The following is a 22,144-nucleotide window of genomic DNA, read 5'->3' as shown; positions in this document are numbered from 1 at the left end:
CTATTTTTTAAGAAGTGCGATTGGAATAGCACAGTTTGCTATAGGCCAATCTCACTGCTGGATTTGGTGGTTAAGGTTGTGGGCCGCGTACTATTAGAAGGACTGTCCACTTGGGCTGAGGAGCACAAGTTAATTTCGGATGTTCTATTTGGATTCCGCCTGGGTCGGTCAATCGTGGCCCAATACCTTAACGTAACCATGTTACTTAGCAAATACACAGTTGCACGTTCAGGAACCATCTACCTAGCCTCCATGGGCTTGTCTTCCGGGTTTGATTGCGTGAACAGAACCAAACTGTGGCAGTCCATGAAGGGTATGGGGGTAGATAGTAATATTGTCAACTTCCTTGAGGACCTTCACAGGGCAACTAAGGCCATTGTTAGATTCTCCCAGGACCTTCGCGTTTCCAGTGACATTGATATAAAGAGGGGTGTACATCAAAGCAGCATCTTGGGCCCCGTTTTTGTTTAACCTCTACATCAATGACTTAGACAGGGCTTTAACAGCTACGGGGGCAGACTACCAGTATGTAGGGCAACGTGGTCTCCCCGTTTTATTATATGTGGATAACTCAGTTCGTTTATCTAGTAATGCTAGGAAACTCCAATCTTTGTTAGAAGCTTTTACAAAATTTATGTCGGATCGAGATTTATCTATCAACAACTCAAAACCGTACATAATGCAAGTAGGAACTAGCTCTAAAAAATGTTTTCAATTTAGAGTAGTCCCTGCTAAAGGTTCCTGCACTGAGGTTTTTTCATATTTGGGAGTGTTACTTGATGTTCATATTAAATGCGGGCCACTAAAACTTAAAAGGGGGATTTGCCCGGGTGAACGCAGCCATTTTGAACTTCGGTTCCAAACTAGGCAAGAGACCAATTGCAGCTATGCTGAAGGTCTATCAAGCATAAAGTGTAGCTATAGCATGTTATGGAAGCAAAATGTGGGGTCATACCAACACAGATATACTTCAGGTGGCTGAGAATACTTTTTTAAAGCACCTGTTGGGTGTTCCGCGTGGTCTGTCTAATTTAAGGGGTCCACGAGGAACTGGGGGTGCCTTATTTAAGTGACACCCTGTCACTGCGCCCCCTGGTGTTTTGGCTTTACTGCTGGTTGAAAAAGAAGTATCTCTTAGCCATTTGATTTTAAAAGAATGTATGTCTCTGGATAATGTGTCCCGAATACCTTGGTTCAGATTCATCAAAAGTAGCCTTGAAGAGTTAGGGCGTGCTGATTTATTTTCTAATCCCGAATCGATTGTAAAAAAAGATGTGGAGATAATTAGGTAATCCTTCATTACTTTAAGGAAATTGGAAAGGGATGAGCGGGAATTGCGGAAGCCTAGCGTCCGCAAATTTTTATTGCTGAGCCATACTTCCTGGGGCTTTTATCTACTTATGAGCGTTTTTTAATGTCCAGGTTTTGCCTGGATCTTTTTCACCTCCTGCTTGCTATTCCAAGAAGGTGCAGTAGAGGTCAATTGTTAGCACCCTGTGGCTGCGACGGAGAGTCTCCACAGGACCTCCTATATTTTATGTTTTTTTGAAAAGATTATGAAGTACCCCGGAGGTATTTTTTTGTTCCTATTTTGAAGAAGTTCAATTTTAATCAGGTTCGTCCAGCTCTCCTGTTTCTCCAACTGATGTAGGCCAATTGTATTTTATTTATTGTTGGCTACCTGAAATCCACTGTGAAGACAAGGGCTTGTTTTGATAGATGGCTACTTTGATTGATAATCCTTGGAGACTTGTGTTTACGAGTGTCAGGATAACTCTGTAGGGTTGTGCTAATCCAAGGGGATACTGCTTGACTTTTAACTTGCCCTTTTCTGCTAGAGACTATTTTGGGAGCTTGTGCTAAACTATGGGGGGCACTGTTTGATTTTGAACTTGCACTATTTCTAGAGAATAATAGGGGAGGGTTTGTTATGGTTTTTTTATCAAGTTTTACTTGGTTTGTTATTTTATGGAACTATGTTTTAATATAATCTGGATGTATTGCACATTTCATGGTTTGATCTATGTGAAACTGATTAAAGTTTATTTGATTTGATGATGTTTTCTAACTTTCTATGTGCCATATTTGTCTTCCACTGTAACTATTTTGAATGCAAAGAATCTAGACAGCCAAGAACAAAGTGTAATTTGTTGTGGATTAAAGAGCCTCCTTCAATTTGAAGCAGAAGATGAAGATGTTATATAGCACACACATGCATTTATATCTGCACTCCTAAGAAGGGATGGTTTTAGTTTGTGATATTAGAATTGCAGTTGCCCCAGTATTGGAACTTTCATAGATTCCCATGCTTTGTATCATTCCCCGTCGTCGGAATGGGAGCCTCGGTACATAGAAAATACCTTAGTAGTAAGCACAAAGTGAAAAATAGGCCTAGGCCTCATCTCATTTTGTAGCTTATCCACCTCTTTTTGTAAAAGAGAACAAATTCTTGCAGTAGCCAATCGGAGCAACCTCACTCCATAGAACCTTCCTGAGAGAGCCTCAGAGTCTCAGATTTTCTACTGCAGGTTGTGCAAGGGAGTCTCCATTGAGCTCTGCTAATTTTCTTCAATTCCAAGCTATTTTTTCTTCAACTTGTATCTCTTTTTTGTCATGTCTGAAAAGGAGAAGAAAGCACTTTTTAGAGCCTGTGCTACCTGCTCAAAGAAGAGATTGTTTGTCGAGGACAAACATGAGGACTGCATATACTGCCTATATCTGGACCATAAAGCCACGGACTGCAAGATTTGCAGAACCTTCTCCACCAAGACCTTGAGGGACAGGGAAGGACGTCTTCTCACATGGCTTCAAAAGATGAAGGACCGCAAGGAACTTATGTCTTCAGACAGTGAGGGCTCCTCGTTGATGGTGTCATCTAAGAGGTCTAAGAAGAGGGGTAGGTCTCCCCCTTCTACTTCTGACGAGCCCCTTGTCAAGGCCTTACCAGGGATCTCTGATAGGTCTGACAGGCCTGCTTCCCAAAAATCTCCTCACCACGGTGAAAAGGAGAGGCAGGGAAAGCCTGAGGAGTCGCAACCCTCTACGAAGGCGAAGAAAGTTGCTCCTGTATCTTCCCCACCCTCTGAAAAGGATAGAGGGGTGAAAAAGCCTTCAACTGCAACTCAGGAGGTCGTTTCTGACAAAAAACAGCGCTCGTCGACGGTGAAAACCACAGGTACGCCAACGATTTCTGTCAAAAAGGACTTGTCTGTGAAAATAGCCTCGTCGACGGGCTCGTCGACGACTGCTGCGACGACGACACCTGCGCCGTCGACGGGATTCAAGACACCTGATGCCTGTTCGTCGTCGACGAAAATCACTTTCTCCACGTCGACGACGATGACGACGAGAATTGCTTCGACGACGACGAGTACGACGTCGACGACGACAGTGTCGACGACTCCTGTAACCTTGCTGCTGACGACGAGTTCGTCGACGATCCCGTCGACGCTCTATCCATCGTCGACGATAAGCTTCTCCTAGTCGACGGCACAATCCTCGACGACGAGCGCAGTTTCTTTGTCGGCGCTTCCGTCGACGACACAATCCATAAAGGCATTACCGTCGACGACGACCCCGTCGACGATGTCGTCGACGACTGAAAAAACTGTTTTTTCACGCAGAAGGAGGCAAATAACACCAGAGATGGCGTCTCCGCGACAGGTTCAAAAATTTCCACCTAACCTACTGTTGGACGAGGATTCTGATGAAGAAGCTTATAGCGACTATGGCCAAGCTTATAGCCCTTCTGACCTACAAGTTAAAGTTCAGGATATCAGTTCTGAGGAAGGAGAGATGGAACACCGACAATATGTTCCAGAGGATTATTATGGAGGACAAGAAATGCCTAGCATGCAAATGCCTTGGCAGAAGCCTTCGCGTCAATCTCAACAAGAGATGGTTGCGATGCCATCCACTCTCATCTCGGATCTACAACTTATGTTGCAGGACTACCGAAGGCGATTTCCTACTCCTCAGGAGGTTCAACAAGTACGCCCGCCGACACCTCCGCCTCAGCTATCACAGCCTGTGGCAAGACACTCTTTGCCTTCGAGGGGGCGTGAAACTGAGCCTGTAGAACATCCACAAGAGGTAGTGCCTGTTCATGATACAGATGATGATACTGCCTTGTCAGATTCGGACCAACAGGTGGATCCTGACCAAGACCAGAACGTGGATTGGAATCCAGATGACCCTCGTGATCCGGACATCACAGAGCCTGATAATGCTACCTCTCCTCCAGCGGATGTTGGAGGTTTTCACAACTTGATGGAACGGGCTTCCAAGAGGTTTGGTCTCCCAGTTACCACGGTTCAGTCCGAATGTTTCTTGTACGATTTCAAGGAACCATTCAGGCAATCCGTACGTTCAATCCCCATCATTGAACATGTTTGGTCTGAAGGCTTGAAGGCTATGCAAAATCCAGCCACAGTCCTCCCGGTGCTTCCAAGACTGGAGAAAAAGTAAAAGGCACCAGATGGCAGCCCGGCGTGTCTACTGGGTCAACCAAAACCGGACTCGGTCATTTCTCAGGCCGCACAGAGCAAATCAAAAAACCCGTCCACGCCGCTACCTATGCCTCCGGATAAAGAGGGCAGGCGTTTAGACAATGTGGGTAAAAGATTCTCCACAATGGCCAGTCTTCTCGTTAGAGCGGCTAATGCTTTGGCGATTCTGGGGCGTTACGATCGCCAGATGTGGTGTGACCTCTCTCCATTTGTGGAAGAACTGCAGGATTCCTCTAAGGAAGAGGTAAAGAAGATATTGCTGGAGGGAGAGCGAGCCTCTTCGGAGGTGATCGACTGCGCTATGGATATAGCAACCACAGCATTTCGAGCGCTAGCCGGCTCGGGGGTTCTGAGACGCCAAGGATGGTTGAGAGCCACGTGGTTCAGACAGGAGGTGCAGAATAAGATTCTTGATCTGCCATACGATGGAGAGATGCTATTTGGCAAACACGTGGATGACGCCCTACAGGGCATAAAGAAAGACACTGATACGGCCAAATCCTTGGGAACTTTACAATATCGCAAAGTACCGTTCAGAGGAGCAAGAGGTAGAGGATTCTCCACCTATAGAGGCGGCAATCAGCCCCGCTACTCTTCCGGCTCACAACCTAGCCAAACATACAAACCCCAAAACTCTCAGAGGGGTTCTTTCTCTCGTCAACAGCCGAAAGGACGACAAGGACAACAAAGGAGAGACAATACCAGGAAACAATAGCGGCCAGGTGGCTCTTTCCACTGTTCCTGTGCTCTCATTAACACCAGTGGGGGGCAGGATTGCCCATTGCCTCGACAACTGGATGGTCATAACAACAGACCAGTGGGTCCTACAAATCATCAAGGAAGGACACACGTTGGAGTTCCAAGATCTTCCTCCAACAAGAGCTCCAGACGCCTTTCCACCCAAACATCTCAAACTCCCTTCATCTCGAGTCCCACCAACTCTTCACCAAGGGGGCAATAGAACCTGTACCCCTCTCCCAAAAGGGGAAAGGGTTCTATTCCAGGTTCTTACTGGTTCGGAAGACGAGGGACAAGTGGCGTCCGATTTTAGATCTGCGGCAGCTCAACACTTATCTCATCAAGTTGTCCTTCAGGATGATCACTCTTCAGGACATCCTCCGCCTTCTCAATCCAGGGGACTACATGGCAACCCTAGATTTGGAAGACGCTTACTTCCACGTACCCATTCATCCAGCTCACAGGCAATACCTTCGGTTTACAGTAGGCAAGAGCCATTTTCAATTCAAAGTACTGCCTTTTGGTCTCCGATCCGCTCCGCGGATCTTTACAAAGGTACTAGCTCCAGTGGCAGCCTTTCTCAGGAAGCAGTCTTTAGAAGTCTTCCCTTATCTGGACGATTGGCTGCTGAAGGCTCCTTCTTTCCAAGAGGCGTCCAGGGCAGTCACGAGCTGCAGACAGCTGTTCGAGCAACTGGGTCTTCGGCTCAACAGAGAAAAATCAGTTTTGCCCCCCTCCAACACAGCAAAGTTTCTAGGGGCTATCCTGGACACAGAGTGCTGCCTGGCTATTCCTTTGGAAGAACGCCAAAACAAGCTGATTCTTTCAGCTCGCCTTCTTCAGACACGGAAGTTTCTGTCAGTTCGCAAGTACAAATCGCTTCTCGGATCGATTTCATCCTGCATACCATTGGTTCCACACTGCAGGCTGCAAATGCGTCCACTGCAAGAACAGTTGGACAAACAATGGCGTCAGGTCACAGGCTCCTTCGACGACAGGATTGTCATTACTCCGGAAATGAGGAAGGCAAGCAGCTGGTGGTTGCTGAAAGACAATCTTTCCAGGGTTTACCGTTCCAACTTCCACCATCTCCCATGGTATTGACGACAGATTCTTCCATGGAAGGATGGGGAGCGGTCCTCCAAGAGCTGAAGGTCAGTGGCCATTGGAGCCCAGTCCAAGTCAAGTTCCACATCAATCTACTGGAACTTATCGCCATTCGTCTGGCCTTACAAGCCTTCCGTCCACGAATCCGCGACCGTGCAGTGCTGGTTCGTACAGACAACACCACAGCCATGCACTACATAAACAAGCAAGGCGGAACGAGATCTTCCACCCTCTCGAAGGAAGCACAGAGGCTTTGGAATTGGGTGATCCAACACAACATCACCCTTTCAGCGGAACATCTGGCGGGAACACTCAATGCCACAGTGGACGCTTTGAGTCGCCAAAAGACTATCAGCCACGAATGGGAACTGGATCAGGCCATTCTAGAGGAACTGTTTGCACGTTGGGGGACCCCAACCATCGATCTGTTTGCAACTCCCCAGAACGCCAAATGCCAGTCCTTCGCAAGCAGGGTTCACCATCGGGAATCCTTGGTGAATGCGCTTTTGATTGCCTGGTCCGGCGCATTTGTTTACGCTTTTCCTCCCATTCCACTGATTCCGAGACTGATCCGCAAGCTCAAGGTAGAGCCTTGCAGGATGATTCTGATCGCACCAGCATGGCCCAGGCAGTTTTGGTACACAGAACTTCTCCTCCTCTCCCAGGATCAGCCAATTCTCCTGCGTCCTGTTCCGTCACTGTTGACAATGGCTCATGGACAGGTTCTACGTCCGGACTTGAAGTCACTACGATTGACAGCGTGGCTCCTGAGTTCAGAGAGTTCCAAGGGTTAAATCTCTCAGGAGAATGTAAAGACATTTTGGCCCAGGCCCGAGCGCCTAGTACGAACAAAACCTATTGGGCTAAGTGGAAGAGATTCTGTTTTTGGTGTCGGAAAGAAGGTCTACATCCATATACTTCTGCACCACACCAACTCTTACCTTACATGCTTTCTCTGGCGAAATCTGGATTGGCTCCTTCTGTAAAGGTACATCTAGCGGCCATTTCTAGATTCAGACGTTCATCATCAGGTCCTTCCCTGTGGTCTGCAAGGATTATTAAACAATTCCTGAAAGGTTTATTCAGTGTTTTTCCACCAGTCCGGCCTCCACCACCAGCCTGGCATCTGAATTTGGTCTTGTCACATCTAATGAAGGCCCCATTTGAGCCTATTCATAGGGCTGACCTTAAGTTTCTCTCGTGGAAACTGGCTCTTCTCTTGGCCCTGACATCGGCTAGAAGAGTTAGTGAGCTCCAGGCTTTCACAATTGAAGAACCTTTTCTACAGTTCAAAAATAATGTTCTCATCCTAAGGACAAATCCTAAATTTATTCCGAAGGTACCCTCAGAGTTCCATCTGAATGAGCCGGTGGTCTTCAAAACTTTCTGCAGGCTTCCACACCAGCTGAAAGGGCTTTGCACTCTCTGGACATTCACAGATGTCTTAAATTCTACTTGGAGCGAACAAAACAGTTCAGGAAATCTTCCCAGCTTTTTGTTTCATTCAGCGCTCCTCGAAAGGGGTGTCCAGTTTCTAAACCCTGCATTTCCCGCTGGATTTCCAGTGCTATACATTTTTGCCATTAAGCAGCGGGAAAACCACTTCAGCGAGAAGTTCGTTCTCATTCTACCAGATCAAGATCGGCGGCTCTATTCGCAGGTGTCCAGATCAAGGACATATGTAGAGCAGCGACATGGAGCAGTGTCCACACCTTCACTCGCCACTACTGCTTGGATTCTTCTGTTAAAGAGGATGCGGCAGTGGGCCAGGCAGTTTTGAGGAACCTTTTCCAATAAGTCGGTGAGCTTTCCTTCTATCCCGTTATCCTGTTTGCATATTTTGTATTACTTGTTATATTTTTTTGCTTTGTGATGCTAATGTGTATCTGATTTTCTTATCAGAATTATGTATGACATTTTCAGGTGCACATATTACAAAATATGCTTTTCTCTTTACTGCTGGCTATTCTGATACAAAGCATGGGAATCTATCAAAGTTCCAATACTGGGGCAAGAAAACAAGTTACTTGCCTGTAACTTTGGTTCCCCATTATTGGTAACTTTCATAGATTCCCATGCGCCCACCCGCCTCCCTTGGGAAAGCTCAGCCTTATTGTCTTATGATGTTGCTGTTCACAACGGCTACGAAAATCTGAGGCTCTCTCAGGAAGGTTCTATGGGGTGAGGCTGCTCTGATTGGCTACTGCAAGAATTTGGTCTTTACAAAAAGAGGTGGATAAGCTACAAAATGAGATGAGGCCTAGGCCTATTTTTCACTTTGTGCTTACTACTAAGGTATTTTCTATTTACCGAGGCTCCCATTCCGACGACGGGGAATGATACAAAGCATGGGAATCTATGAAAGTTACCAATACTGGGGAACCAAAGTTACAGGTAAGTAACTTGTTTTCTTCCTAAGGAAGGCATGATGTTTTACTCACTAGGTAGCGTGGCAATGTTTATTTTTTCATCGTACACCCCTTGTTCTCCTACACACTGACATCATCTGGTGGACATTACTTAAGAGCAGCTTTTCCCATATAATACTAATTTATTTTATCACCATAGTTTCTTTTTTTTGGGGCAGTTCCAAAATCTCACATCAAATCTTAACTTGTCCCCACACCATTCACCAGGAAACCAGGCAGCATGATGTGCAGGAGCTGAACCGTATACTTTTCTGTGCTCTAGAGAGCTCTCTAGTGTGCACCTCCGGCCACGACCTCATCAATCGGCTATATCATGGCATCGTGGTAAACAAAATTGTGTGCAAGGAGTGTGGCAATATTAGTGAGAGACAGGTAAATATGGTTCTGCACAATATTTGTCTTATGTTTCCTTTGTCTACCCCGGTCTTGTACTAGTGAGCTCTCTCACTTTTGCTAATGTCTCTGCTCTTCTGAATATACCTCTATTTACCGTCGCCCCCTTGACCTCCAATGAGTTCTGCTTTTTGCTGATAAGTCCTTGTTGATGTCTATCCATCATTGTTGTGCATTATCCGCTTTCCATGGTAGCATGTCCTTTTTGTCTTTCCTACCCTCTACTTGCATCTTCTCTTCCCTCTTTCATCTTTTGCACAAACTCTTCCCTCGTTCTCTTTCCTCCTTGCTTAGTCTGACACTCATCCTCTTTTGCTTCATTGGCATTTCTTTACCATGCCTCTTTAGCAGTCCTCACCTTCTCAGCCGCAGTCTGTCTCAACTGCAGCCTTTGCTTCTGCCTGTTCAGACCTGGCCTGGCCCAGGGATATTTATCATATTATCTACCATGCTGCATGGATGGTGTGATATAATCTCTACTGCTTTCAAGTGATCAGAACACAGATATCTTTGTACTTTTATCTAGGAAACAAAAGTCAAAAGAATCAATTGGGTGGGAGAGACAAAGAAGAGACCCACCTACTACTCATACCCATTAGTGCCAAGTGTACCACATCCTATTCTGTCTGTTCCAACCCGTGTTTTTAACCTGCTGTCCCAGAGTGCCATGTTTACCTCTGACGCTTGCCCCTCCATGTCTGTCCATCCTCTGGTGTCCATGACTCTCTATGTACTGTAAATTATCTCTTAGCCCTCATCCACTCTCCGGTACTTGCGTGATTGCAGAGTGTCCCAAGCTTTGCATTTCTGTGTAGGAGGACTTCCTGGATCTGACCGTGGCTGTAAAGGATACATCCAGTCTGGAGGAGGCACTGTACAACATTTATGTGGAAGAAGAAGTGTTTGACGATGACAACTTGTATCGATGCAGCGCTTGCAACAAACTGGTCAAAGCGACAAAGGTAAACTATTGATTCATCACATGAAGACTGCAGTTTGTCCAGGGAAGCAACAGATGTTTATCTCGGGTCAGGGTGAAGGTGTTGATAGAACATATATGCATATGTTGATCTATAAATCTCCCCTTCCTGCTGCCCCCATGGATGTTTTCATTGCAATTACTGTGTTTATGGGGACTGTACCCTGACTCTGCAAGCGTTAAGATGCTTATTTATATATATATATATATATATATATATATATATATATATATATATATATATATATATATATATATATATATATATATATATATATATATATATATATCTGGGTTTAAATATTACATATGCTTTCTGATACTCTGTCTACTGTATTTCTGAATATGCTTCTACAGTAGTAGTGGTAGTATAAGTAGTACAGCTATTATGTGTGTGAATTGATTCCTACAACGAGGAGAAATGTTTTGTGCCTTGTACAGCGTATAATATTTTGCAGAGTAAAACTGTCTCAGAATACCCAGTAAGCCAGTCTGATTACCCTTCTGGAGATGGAAGTTCAAGACCTCAGTGACAAAAGTATCAATGAACCAGAGCCTTTGCTACAGTTGATCAGGGCCTTGATCATATGATCACCAATATACTCAGGTTGGTATCCCTGATGAAGATCACCATAACCCATACCTCGACCTTCATTATGCTTCCTGACTTGACATCTAGTACATTTAAAGTGCACCTGATTATTCAGGCACTTAACTGCTGACAGAAAAAAACACTCAACAGTCTGCTGGACAACCATCTGGATTGAAAAACTTATGTTACAAGATACAAAAATTGGCACTGATCATAATCGAGACTTCACGTGCAGCATCCATGAAGAAAAAAATCTGTTTACATTGTTGCCAAAATACACAGTAACCCAGAAGAAGAGGCAGGTGCTGATTAAATACTGTAAGCCCAGCCTTCTGACAAAGCAGGGGCCTATTTTTTGTACTGACTCAATCCACTGTTAATACCCTGCCGAAAAGTGCATCCAAGGAATCTCTTAGGAGCATATCTAGGATTTGAAATCCTACTATCATGAACACCATGTTGCAAAACTGATAATGCCACTGGGTGATCGATAATCCATTAAATCCCAGCCTGAAGCCTGAAGCCATGTTTTAATCCAGCATGTCTAGAACTCCAAAAGGTGGACTAGCTCCTCGAGTGCTCCGTTCAGGAGAGAGGACCTGTCTTAAGTGAAGTGAATAATGGAGGAAACAATTATGATGTTGATTCTCCTGTGGCTTAGATTATATTGACAAAAATCAGGAGGGGGAAGGTGGAAATTATTTGTGTAGAGTTCACTTTCCTTCCACATTAGTAATGTCCATAATCAAAGGTGAGCTCTGCTGGTTCCTTGGGGTCTAGGTATCCTAAGGGTCGACCAAAACCCTCAACCAATTTCTGCCAATGGTGGTGTAAGTGATCACCACTAGGGTGTGTTGTTGGGTGCTCCCCTCATTGGGTTTCGCACCTAGATACTTGCTTCCCTAGGTAAGTACTGACTCCGTCCGAGGGAAAGTACTGGTGGGAGCCATATGGTGGTATATAAAATTACCCCCCGTATCTAAAAAAGTTACTTTAATATGGGTGAAGTATACATGGTTAAGGTTAAAAAGGAAGTGGTAATTTCTTTGGACGTGTTAACTATCCGCAATAGCACATGTGATTGCTCAACATGTTTCAGCCTCCAGGCCCCAGAAGGGCCTGGGCCTTCGTCTGGACCTTTTACTAAGTTCAAGGGGACCCTTACTATTTATCTGTTTTGTTGTGGACTCGTACGTCAGTTACTTGTGCGTCTTCAATTCGAATCTTACAAACATTTGCTAAACCCACTGCCTGCGAAGCCCCTGATATGTCCTCCCAACAGTTGTGTGATGAAATTTCTTGTTTTTTCACTAATAAAATTAATAAAATCTATGATAAAATAGTGTGCACAAACCAGGCTACACTTTGACTTAGAACCCCCCCCCGAATCTCACAGAAGCTATATCGGATGTACACTCCTTAGACATCCTTCCCCCTATCTCACTACAAGAAACATCAATTTTAATAAAGCAGATTAAAAGTGGCAGTTCAGAGGACACCATCCCCGCCAGGTTAATGCCTGCATTGGATGAACAACTGTGCCCAACCATCACTGAACTGGTGAACCTTTCACTTATTTCAGGCATTGTCCCTAAGGAATGGAAGCGAGCCCTTGTCAGACCTAAAAACACCACCACACCTTGGTCTGACCTAACCAAGTTAAGACCTATTTCCCTATTACCATTCTTGGGGAAACTTATAGAAAAGCATGTGAATCGCCACCTATCCGGACATATTGAACTTGCCAATGCTCTGGATGACTCCCAGTCAGGATTCCGCCCCAAATACAGTACAGAATCCACCCTCCTGTCTGTTACTGATGACCTCCATGTGTACCAGGACAAGGGCCTCTCAGTCATCTTGGTTCTATTAGATCTGTCGGCAGCGTTCGACACCGTGTCCCATACCATCCTGACTCAGCGGTTGTCGAACGCTGGCATTAAGAACAAAGCCCTTGACTGGTTGAAGTTTCCTATCTGATCTCACCCAGAGAGTCACCATGGGTGCGTATCGCTCAGCGGAAATAGAGATTTCTAAGGGGGTGCCACAGGGCTCATGCTTGAGCCCCACTCTTTTTAATATCTATGTGGCACCCCTGGCAGGAGTATTGCGTAGGTACGGCTTCATCCCCAAATCATACGCAGATGATACACAGCTCCTCTTTCCTTTTAAAACTCTTTCCGCTGAGGTTAGGAACTCCTTTTCTTCAGGCATGAAGGAAGTGGCAAAATGGATGTCTACCAACTATCTCCAATGTAATGTCAGCAAAACGGAGGTCATGTTGTTTGGGGAGGCTAAAATACTATGGACTCCGGAATGGTGGCCATCAGAATTAGGAGCAGTCCCTAAACCTAAACAGGTCGTGAAGAATCTGGGAATTCGGTTTGATCACGACCTGTCACTAAAACAACATACAAGCTACATCTCAGGGATATGCTTCGATACCCTCAGTCTGCTCCGCAAAGTCTTCCCACTTCTACCCGACTCTGTTAGGAAAACACTTGTCCAAGCACTAATCCTTAGTCGGATCGATTATTGTAATGGCTTGCTGCTCTCTGCAAACGAAGGAGTGTTGGCTAAGTTACAAGTCATTCAGAACATGACAGCCCGCCTTGTGCTGAATGCTCCCCCGAGAACTGCCTCCAAGACCCTCCTTGAACAGCTGCATTGGCTCCCAATTCGACAAAGAGCCAAATTTAAAATATGCTGCCTGATCCATAAGTGTTTGAATGGACAGGGGCCGGCTTATCTTGAGCGGAAATTTGTTCCTTACGTTCCAGCACAATCCCTCAGATCAAGTAGCGATCTCCTCCTTGTGGTCCCTCACGTCAAAAAGTCCAGACACGGAGGTAGAGCCCTGTCCATCACTGGTCCCATCCTGTGGAACAAACTCCCTCTGTCTCTAAGACAATGTAAAGAACATCTTACATTCCGAAAACTTTTAAAAACCATCCTGTTTATAAATGAAATCTAATTCCATCTCTATACCACGCCCGCTGTCTTACCGGTTCCAAAAGCGCAGAGATACTCCAGTTGGAGTGGATTCAAGCGCTATATAAACCAACAAATAAATAAATGGTTCTTTCAGAAATAATTGTCTGCATTAATTTGGCTTAAGACTTAGTCTCTTTTTGGCCTGCCTCGTAGGTATCGGATGGGGCTAGGATGTTATGGCAATATGTCACTGGTCAGTCCCCGGCGTGTCTACCTTAGTTATCCTCATCCGTCCTGATACCTTTGAGGCAGGCCAAAAAGACTATAAGGTCACAGGCTAAGTAACATTTTCCATTATGTTCATCTCTCAGGTACACAGTATCTCCTTGGGGCTTCTGCTGGGCGCCCCGGCCAGACCCCAAATCATCCATAGGCCCTAACTGGGCTCTCTGCTCCTATGGGACATAGGTGGACGCCATCTTGGGGGCCCGTACCCTCCGGGTGGAGCGGCGTGAGGGCTCCCGAATCTCTGCAGCCCTGGACAGCTCCTCTGGCCCTCATGCTTGAAGAGTAGGCCTGACTCTGGGGACACAAAGACCTCCCCAGCTCCAGAAACTTGGGCACTGGCCGGTCTGCTGCATTGCAGACCTGACTGTCCCAGGCCATGGCTTTCGTCCTGTGGAGCGGAACGTTGCCCGAGCCTCTAAGGGGCAGCCTAACCGAACCACACAGTTGCTGCAGACCCTGATTTGGCCTCTTGCCTTGTATGTGCCTGCACTGTCACTTCCCCTGGGACTTGTGGGTGCAACAGAAGACGACGGGCAGGCGCTAAGGATACTAGTATCTCCACAGACTTTGGTCAGCCCTTATGTGAACAGGTCTTTGCATAATGCTAATAACGCCTGGGTTCGAGGCATGTGGGCTGCTGAATTTATATCTGTGCATAGATCGCCGCCTAGTGTTGGGTCCGGATGATTGCACATTGTTGTCCTGGAAGAGTCTTCGAAGTATCACGAGATAGGTGGCTCCTCCCCTGGACTACAGTGCGCATGGGCATCGACTCCATCCTCAGATTGTTTTTTTCCGCCATTGGGTTCGGATGTCTTTGAATTCCCTCTTGTCGGAATCGATAGAAAACTTTCTTAAGACCAAAAGGTCTTTAGTCTAATACGTCGGTATAGTCTTGCGTTCCGTCTTAGTTCTTCCAGCTCGGTTCCGAGCCGGATTCTCTACACCCGCGTGCTTTCGACGCGGAAGGCCCAGTCGACGCTTCAGACCTATCGACCGTCCGTCATGGACCGAAGTCCATTCAAAAGATGTCCCGTCTGCAACTCGAAGTATCCCCACATCGACGTCCACCCGGTGTGCAACAAGTGTCTGTCTCCGGACCACGATGAAGCCAAGTGTATGGCTTGTTCACGCTTCAGGTCCAAGAAGACGCTTAAGCTTCGACGAGCTGCGCGCCAGGAGGCCCAGCATGCTGCACCGGCGCCTGTGGACATCTTCGATGCAGGGGATGTCGAGGACAAATCTATCCAGGACATTACTGAGTCGAACCCAGCGTCGGACGTCGACTACGACTACGATGCGGATACAGAGATGTTCGAGGCCGAAGTAGTCGTCGACGAGGTAGGAGACGACGACGGGGCCCTCGGGGCCATGGAGGATAGCTCGGACGAGGAGCTTCCTCAAACTGACTCTGGGGCCGTGCCAATTCATAAGGCTCAGGTCGAGGGATCGCCTTCGGGCCTTACTCAAGATCTTACCATGGGTTCTACGGTCCCGCCTTCGGGCTCGGCCACGGACATTGCTGTTGAGCCGCACCCTGGCAAAACAAAACCGAAAGTGAAACCTACGGTCTCGACTCCAGACACTTCGCAGGTGCCGTCCTCGAAACCGAAAGTGCGCATCGCTTTGGTCGGCTCCAAGGCCTCGGAGCCCTCGGCGCCGAGGAAGCCAAAGGTTGCTGTCGAGCCGAAGGCTCAAGTCAAGGGCGTCGAGACGAAGTCTGCCGCGCCGAAGACTAAAGTAAAGGTGGTCGAGTCGAGCGTGTCGGCGCCGAAGACGGTCGACACCGGCAAAGGCCTCGGCGACCCGAAGAAGGCTATCGGCGACCCGAAGAAGGCTATCGGCGACCCGAAGAAAGCTCTCGGTGACCCAAAGAAACGGGTGGTTGACCGAAGGTTCTCGCGACTCCGCGTCAACAGGACAAGGCCAAGGGCAGCACACCCCGAGAGTCGATTCCAGGTGTGGCCTCGAGGGATTCCGTTGAACCGGCGCGACCATCCGCCGCGTTCACCAAGAAGGTGACGGACTCCCTGCAGCGCATCAGGGACGGGAACGCATCGGTCAGTCCGATGGATCCTCCGCCTACGAAACCGGTGGAGAAACCGCTTAAGGCGTCCACGCCCATCCTTTTTACGTTGCCGCCGAAGACGGCGCCGAAGGCTTTCGCTCCTAAGGCGGTCGCCAGCGTTCCCGAGAAGATCTCCTCGACGCCGAAGTCGTCAACGGTGGTCCCCGGCTCACAGCCTCGACGACCTTCAGTGGATGAGCATCAGGAACACTTCAATGATGCCGAAGCGGGCAGGCTTTCCCTCCGCAAGCGGAAAATCGCCCCTGAACACCCAATGGAGTCCTACAAGAGCCCTCTCAAGAAAAAGAAGGACTCTGCTTTCATCTTGTCTTGGTGGAACCACTTTCCCCACAGACTCATAATGCTTCGCCCACTTACTCTGATGTGGACGCTGGGGAGGGCGATGATGAGGATGAGTACAGTTATCCTGTCTATACTGACCCTGAGGATACCAACGAACCCTGGGCCGCTGGTGCTGACCCAGGTGACCCTCAATCAGAACAAGACCCTCAACTATTTTCTGCAAAAACGTCTCCCACAGAAGACTCTGCAGCTTTCAATGCCCTCATTGAGCGGGCAGCTACCAATCGCAACGTCCAGCTCCATGCTGACCCTGTGGATGTCGACTTCCTTTTTGATACCTTCTCAGTCTCAGAAAAAACTGTTAAGACTCTGCCTATGCTGAAAGGTGTTTTAAAGCATGCTGCTGAGATCTTTAAAGAACCTACCAGGGCGAGGGTGATAAACCCTAGGATTGAGAAGAAATACAAGTCAGCGCCTACTGATCCTACCTACATCAAAGGACAGTTGCCTCTGGACTCCCTTGTCGTCTCGAATGCCCGGAAGAGGGCTAATTCTCAGACTACGGGTGATGCTCCTCCCCCAGACAAAGAATCCAAGGTCTTTGAGGCATCTGGGAAGAGGGTAGCAGCACAGGCAGCCAACATCTGGCGCATTTCAAATACACAAGCGCTTCTGGCGAGATATGACAAGGCACACTATGACACACTGGAGACCCTGTTGCAGCACCTGCCTGATGAATACAAGGAGGCGGCTGAGATGCTGATTCAGGAAGGGAAGCTGATCTCTAATGCATCAATTAGGTGCGCTCTGGACGCGGCTGATACCGCTGCCAGGGCTGTCAACACTAGTGTTATGCTACGGCGACATGCCTGGCTGAGAATCTCTGGATTTAAGCCGGAAATCCAAACCACCATCCTTAATCAAACGGTTAACTCAGATCACCTGTTTGGCCCGGAGGTTGACACCACCCTAGAAAAAATTAAAAAGGACACGGAAACTGCAAAATCCATGGGTGCCTTACAGTGCCAGCAGTTTCGGGGTGGGTCTTTTCGTCGCTCAAGCACTAGAGGCGTTTCCAGAGGCCAGCTCTACCAGTCCACGCAGTACTACAAGGGCAACACTCAGTCCACATACACCAACAAAAGCCGAGGTGGATATTGTGGTAACAGCGCCAAGGGCAGAGGTCGTGGAAACCGCTCCAGATCCTGTGCCACCAACAAACCGTGACGCCATGTCACTGCCCCCCGACCACACAACACCGGTCGGGGGGAGACTCCAGCAGTTTCTGCCCGTCTGGAAGTCCATCACCACAGACAGGTGGGTCAGGAAACTTGTACAATACGGTTATTGTCTGGAGTTAACGTCCACTCCACCCAACATGCCCCCAAGACACCGTCCTATGTCGGCCGAGCATTTGCACTTATTGCAGCAGGAGGTCACCGTTATGCTGCAAAAAGGAGCAATAGAGCTCGTGCCTGTGCAGGAAAGAGGCACAGGGGTCTACTCCCTGTACTTCTTAATACCAAAAAAGGACGCGTCCCTAAGGCCCATCCTGGACCTCAGGCCACTCAACCATTACATCCTGTCGGAGCACTTCCATATGCTGACCCTGCAGCAAGTGCTCCCGTTGCTAAGTCAGGGGGATTTTCTCGCAACTTTAGACCTAAACGATGCGTACTTTCACATTCCACTGCACCCTTCACACAGGAAGTACCTCCGGTTCACCATACAAAACCAGCACTATCAGTTCAAGGTTTTGCCTTTCGGTGTCACCACGGCACCCAGGGTGTTAACAAAGTGCCTGGCGACAGTGGCTGCGCACCTCAGGAGACGGAACATCCACGTCTACCCTTATCTGGACGACTGGCTCATCCAGGCAAAGTCAGCCCAGCAGTGTGCCGCCCACATGTCCCACACCATTCACCTCCTGCACGATCTGGGATTCTCACTGAATTACCCAAAATCCCACCTCCAGCCCGCCCACATACGGCAGTATCTGGGTCCGACGATAAACACTCTGGCGGCCACAGCGCAGCCGAATTCAGTGAGGGTCAGCAGCATTCAATCGCTGATACAAAAATTCAGACCTCAACACTCGCTTCCAGCAAGAGTGTTCATGCAGTTGATAGGCATGATGGCCTCCTGCATCTCCATAGTACCGCACGCGAGACTACATATGCGCCCGCTTCAGGAGTGCTTAGCACGTCAGTGGACTCAGGCTCACGGGCAGTTGAAAGACCTAGTGTTGGTGAGCGGTCGGGCATACAACTCTCTGCATTGGTGGAATCCACAAAACCTTTGCAAGGGACGACCGTTCCAAGAGCCTGTGCCACAGATCATCCTGACAACGGACGCTTCTCTCCAGGGATGGGGAGCTCATGTACTCCATTACACTGTGCAGGGACTATGGACGCAACCGCAACGGAAGATGCACATCAATGTTCTGGAACTGATGGCGATCTTCATGGCAGTAAAGGCCTTCAAAGTACATCTGCGCAACAAGGTCGTGTTGATCCGGACGGACAACATGACGGCCATGTACTACATTCAAAAGCAGGGAGGAACACACTCTCCGCAGCTGTCTCATCTGGCTCAGAGCATGTGGAAGTGGGCCATTCAGAGGAACATCTTCCTCATGGCGGAACACCTCCCGGGCAAGGACAATCAGATGGCGGACCTGCTCAGCAGGCACAGCCACCAAATGCACGAGTGGGAGATACATCCATCAGTACTCCAACCGTACTTCCAAAGGTGGGGTCATCCAGAGATAGACCTGTTCGCCACAAGGGAGTACGCAAAATGCCAAAGCTTCGCCGCCAGGTTCCCACAGTCGCAGGGCAATGCGATATGGATGAACTGGTCAGGCAAATTTGTGTACGCTTTTCCCCCAGCACCTCTGATACCGCTGGTGGCACGCAAGCTCAGGCAGCACTCGATGACTCTCATCCTGGTTGCACCAACGTGGGCTCGCCAACCATGGTACACCACGTTTCTAGAAATGTCCGTGGTACCGCATCAGAGGCTACCCCTCACACCCAGCCTTCTGACGCAGAGCCATGGCGACATTCAGCATCCAGATCCGCAACAGCTCAACCTGGCGATCTGGCTCCTGAAGTCTTAGAGTTTGGCTACCTACACTTGCCTCCTGACTGTATGGACATCATCCGGGAGGCAAGGAAGCCCACCACAAGAGCATGCTATGCGGCAAAGTGGAAGCGGTTTGTCATTTATTGTGCAGACCACAACATTGACCCGCTAGATGCATCTATTCAGAACATCATTTGTTACCTTTTCCATCTGTACAAATGTAATCTGGCCTATGCTTCCATTCGCATACAACTATCCGCAATGGCCGCTTATCTCCGGAACAGGCAGCACCTCTCACTTTTCAGGGTGCCTGCCATTAAGGCCTTTCTAGAGGGGCTCTAACGAGTCATTCCTCCGCGGACTCCACCAGCTCCGGAGTGGAACCTCAATGTGGTCCTCACCCGGCTGATGGGTCCTCCCTTTGAACCACTGCATTCCTGCGAGATTCAATTCTTGACATGGAAAGTGGCTTTTCTCATAGCAATTACATCGCTGCGACGAGTTAGTGAGCTACAAGCACTAACTATCCAAGAGCCATTTATTCAAATTCATTCCAACAGGGTGGTGCTTCGCACTAACCCTAAATCCCTTCCTAAGGTTGTGTCTCAATTCCATATTAACCAAACTATTGAATTGCCTGTTTTCTTCCAAAATCCTGAGTCATTGGCGGAGAGAATGCTCCACACCCTTGACGTCAAGAGGGCCCTGATGTATTACATTGATAGGACCATAGGACCAAGGATTTTAGGAAAAGTAAACAACTTTTTGTTGCCTTTGCGCCACAACACAAAGGTAACCCCATTTCCAAGGCTGGTATAGCTAGATGGATCGTTAAATGTATTCAGATCTGCTATCTGAAAGCCAAGCGTACTCTCACCATTCCACCAAGGGCCCACTCCACCAGAAAGCTGGGGGCCTCCATGGCTTTCCTTGGAAATATTCCTTTGGAGGACATATGTAGAGCAGCCACATGGTCTACCACACACACATTTACAAAGCATTATTGTGTTGATGTGCACTCCAAACAGCTGGCAGCTGTAGGGCAGGCTGTTCTAAAAACACTTTTTCAGACTGCTGCAGCTGGCACGGGCGGCCGCCGTTAATGAAGGGACTGCTATGTATTCTATGCACAGATATGAATTCAGCAGACCACATGCCTTGAACCGAATATGCTACTTACCAGTATGCATCTGTTCTTGGCTTGTAGGGCTGCTGACATTCATATCGCCCGCCCTCCTCCCCGGTTGCTGTATTCACATATACTTCTAGCATGGTCATCATTCACTTAGTTTCACTCCATCTTGGCCACAACGGCTAAAAACAATCTGAGGATGGAGTCGATGCCCATGCGCACTGTAGTCCAAGGGGGGAGCCACCTATCTCGTGATACTTCGAAGACTCTTCCAAGACAACAATGTGCAATCATCCGGACCCAACACTAGGCGGCGATCTATGCACAGATATGAATGTCAGCAGCCCTACATGCCAAGAACAGATGCATACTGGTAAGTAGCATATTAAACGCTGAGCTCTGTGAGACCTCATTGCAGAGGCCCATAAGTGTAGCTCTTAATCCCCTCTAATGGGTCGTAAATCCCACTGCTGTCAGGGTGGTAGCAGCTCCATTGGCAGCTCGGGGGTCCCGAGATTGGCGATCTGCCCTCGAGATCCAACGTTGAATAAACTTGGGTGCTTCCTGCTGCAACGGACCCTCCAAAACTATGGCGACCTGAGAAATTTTCCCTTGCACCCTGCTGTCGCTTTGCACAGGCCTGCCCTTTATCAGTTTATTTTGGCCTGGTAGCCGTGGCTGAACACAGCCTTCTCCCTGCCTTTGATCTACATTACCCTGGTGGAGGCCCTGCACGATTCTCCTAAGCAGTTTCTTGCGGCACCTGCTGGCTCCCTGGCACATCAGCTACTCTCATTCCCATAGGCCAAGGGAGGACTTTCTGCTCTCCAAAGATTGGCTGCTCTTGCTACTGCAGAAGTTGTAGCAAGCGGGCCGAGTCTCCAATGGCAGGTGCGCTGTGCAGTGACGCCACCCCCACAATATGGGAAAAGACAAGCTTGTCCGTTCGGCGACCTCCCAAATTCAATTGGATCAGTACAGAACAGTACCCAGAGCTAGTCGTCTGGGGCTGTGGTGCCGAAAAGACACGTCAGACAGAGATCTCGCCACGATCCTTCAAGTCATTCAGTCCTGCTGTAGAAGCCAAGATCGGAGAGGTGCAAGTGGACGTTACCTTGCTTCGTCAAGATCTCCAAAACACTACGGCCAGGATCACAGAGGTCAAAACCTGCCCATCCACAGTAGAAGATGAAGTCACTACACTAAAATCCCAAGTGTCCAGCTTTCATACACGCATAAATTAGCTTCACTGCTGTGCCGAAGATGCATAGAACCGCTCTTGGCTCAATAATGTGCACGTGTTCGGGATCCCAGAGGGCAGCAAACCACCACACGTCGCCGACTTCCTAGAAACCTGGATCCAATTCTGGATGCCTCCAGCCCAATTAACATCCTTGTTCTCAGTAGAACGGGCCCACAAGGCACTGACTCCCAAGTCGCCCCCAGGTTCTTCACCCAGATCTGTGATTGCTGGATCTTTAACTAAAGAAATAGCAACACAATCCTCGAGAGGCCCCCTCTCGCCCAGAACTCCGCTGCATAGATGCCAAGGTTCTCCCCCTTCCTGACTATACTCTGGAAGTTCA

The 22,144-nt window shown here is 48.2% G+C and overlaps 1 protein-coding gene across 7 annotated transcripts in view; it reads left to right on the top strand.

The window, feature by feature from the left end:
* Window positions 1-22,144, top strand: part of USP40 (ubiquitin specific peptidase 40) — a 703,484-nt gene that overhangs the window by 127,164 nt on the left and 554,176 nt on the right. For all 7 annotated transcript variants that reach the window (XM_086956273.1, XM_086956270.1, XM_086956267.1 and 4 more), the window contains 2 exons: window positions 8,990-9,154; window positions 9,991-10,137. In XM_086956273.1, the coding sequence (XP_086812399.1) occupies window positions 8,990-9,154; window positions 9,991-10,137 (312 nt within the window). The remainder of the gene's footprint in view (window positions 1-8,989; window positions 9,155-9,990; window positions 10,138-22,144) is intronic.

This window comes from Lissotriton vulgaris, chromosome 2_1 (genome assembly GCF_964263255.1).
Source record: "Lissotriton vulgaris chromosome 2_1, aLisVul1.2, whole genome shotgun sequence".
Taxonomy (NCBI): Eukaryota; Metazoa; Chordata; class Amphibia; order Caudata; family Salamandridae; genus Lissotriton; species Lissotriton vulgaris.
The sequence above is the reverse complement of the archived record's forward strand: the minus strand, read 5'-3'. Positions and strand labels throughout refer to the sequence as shown.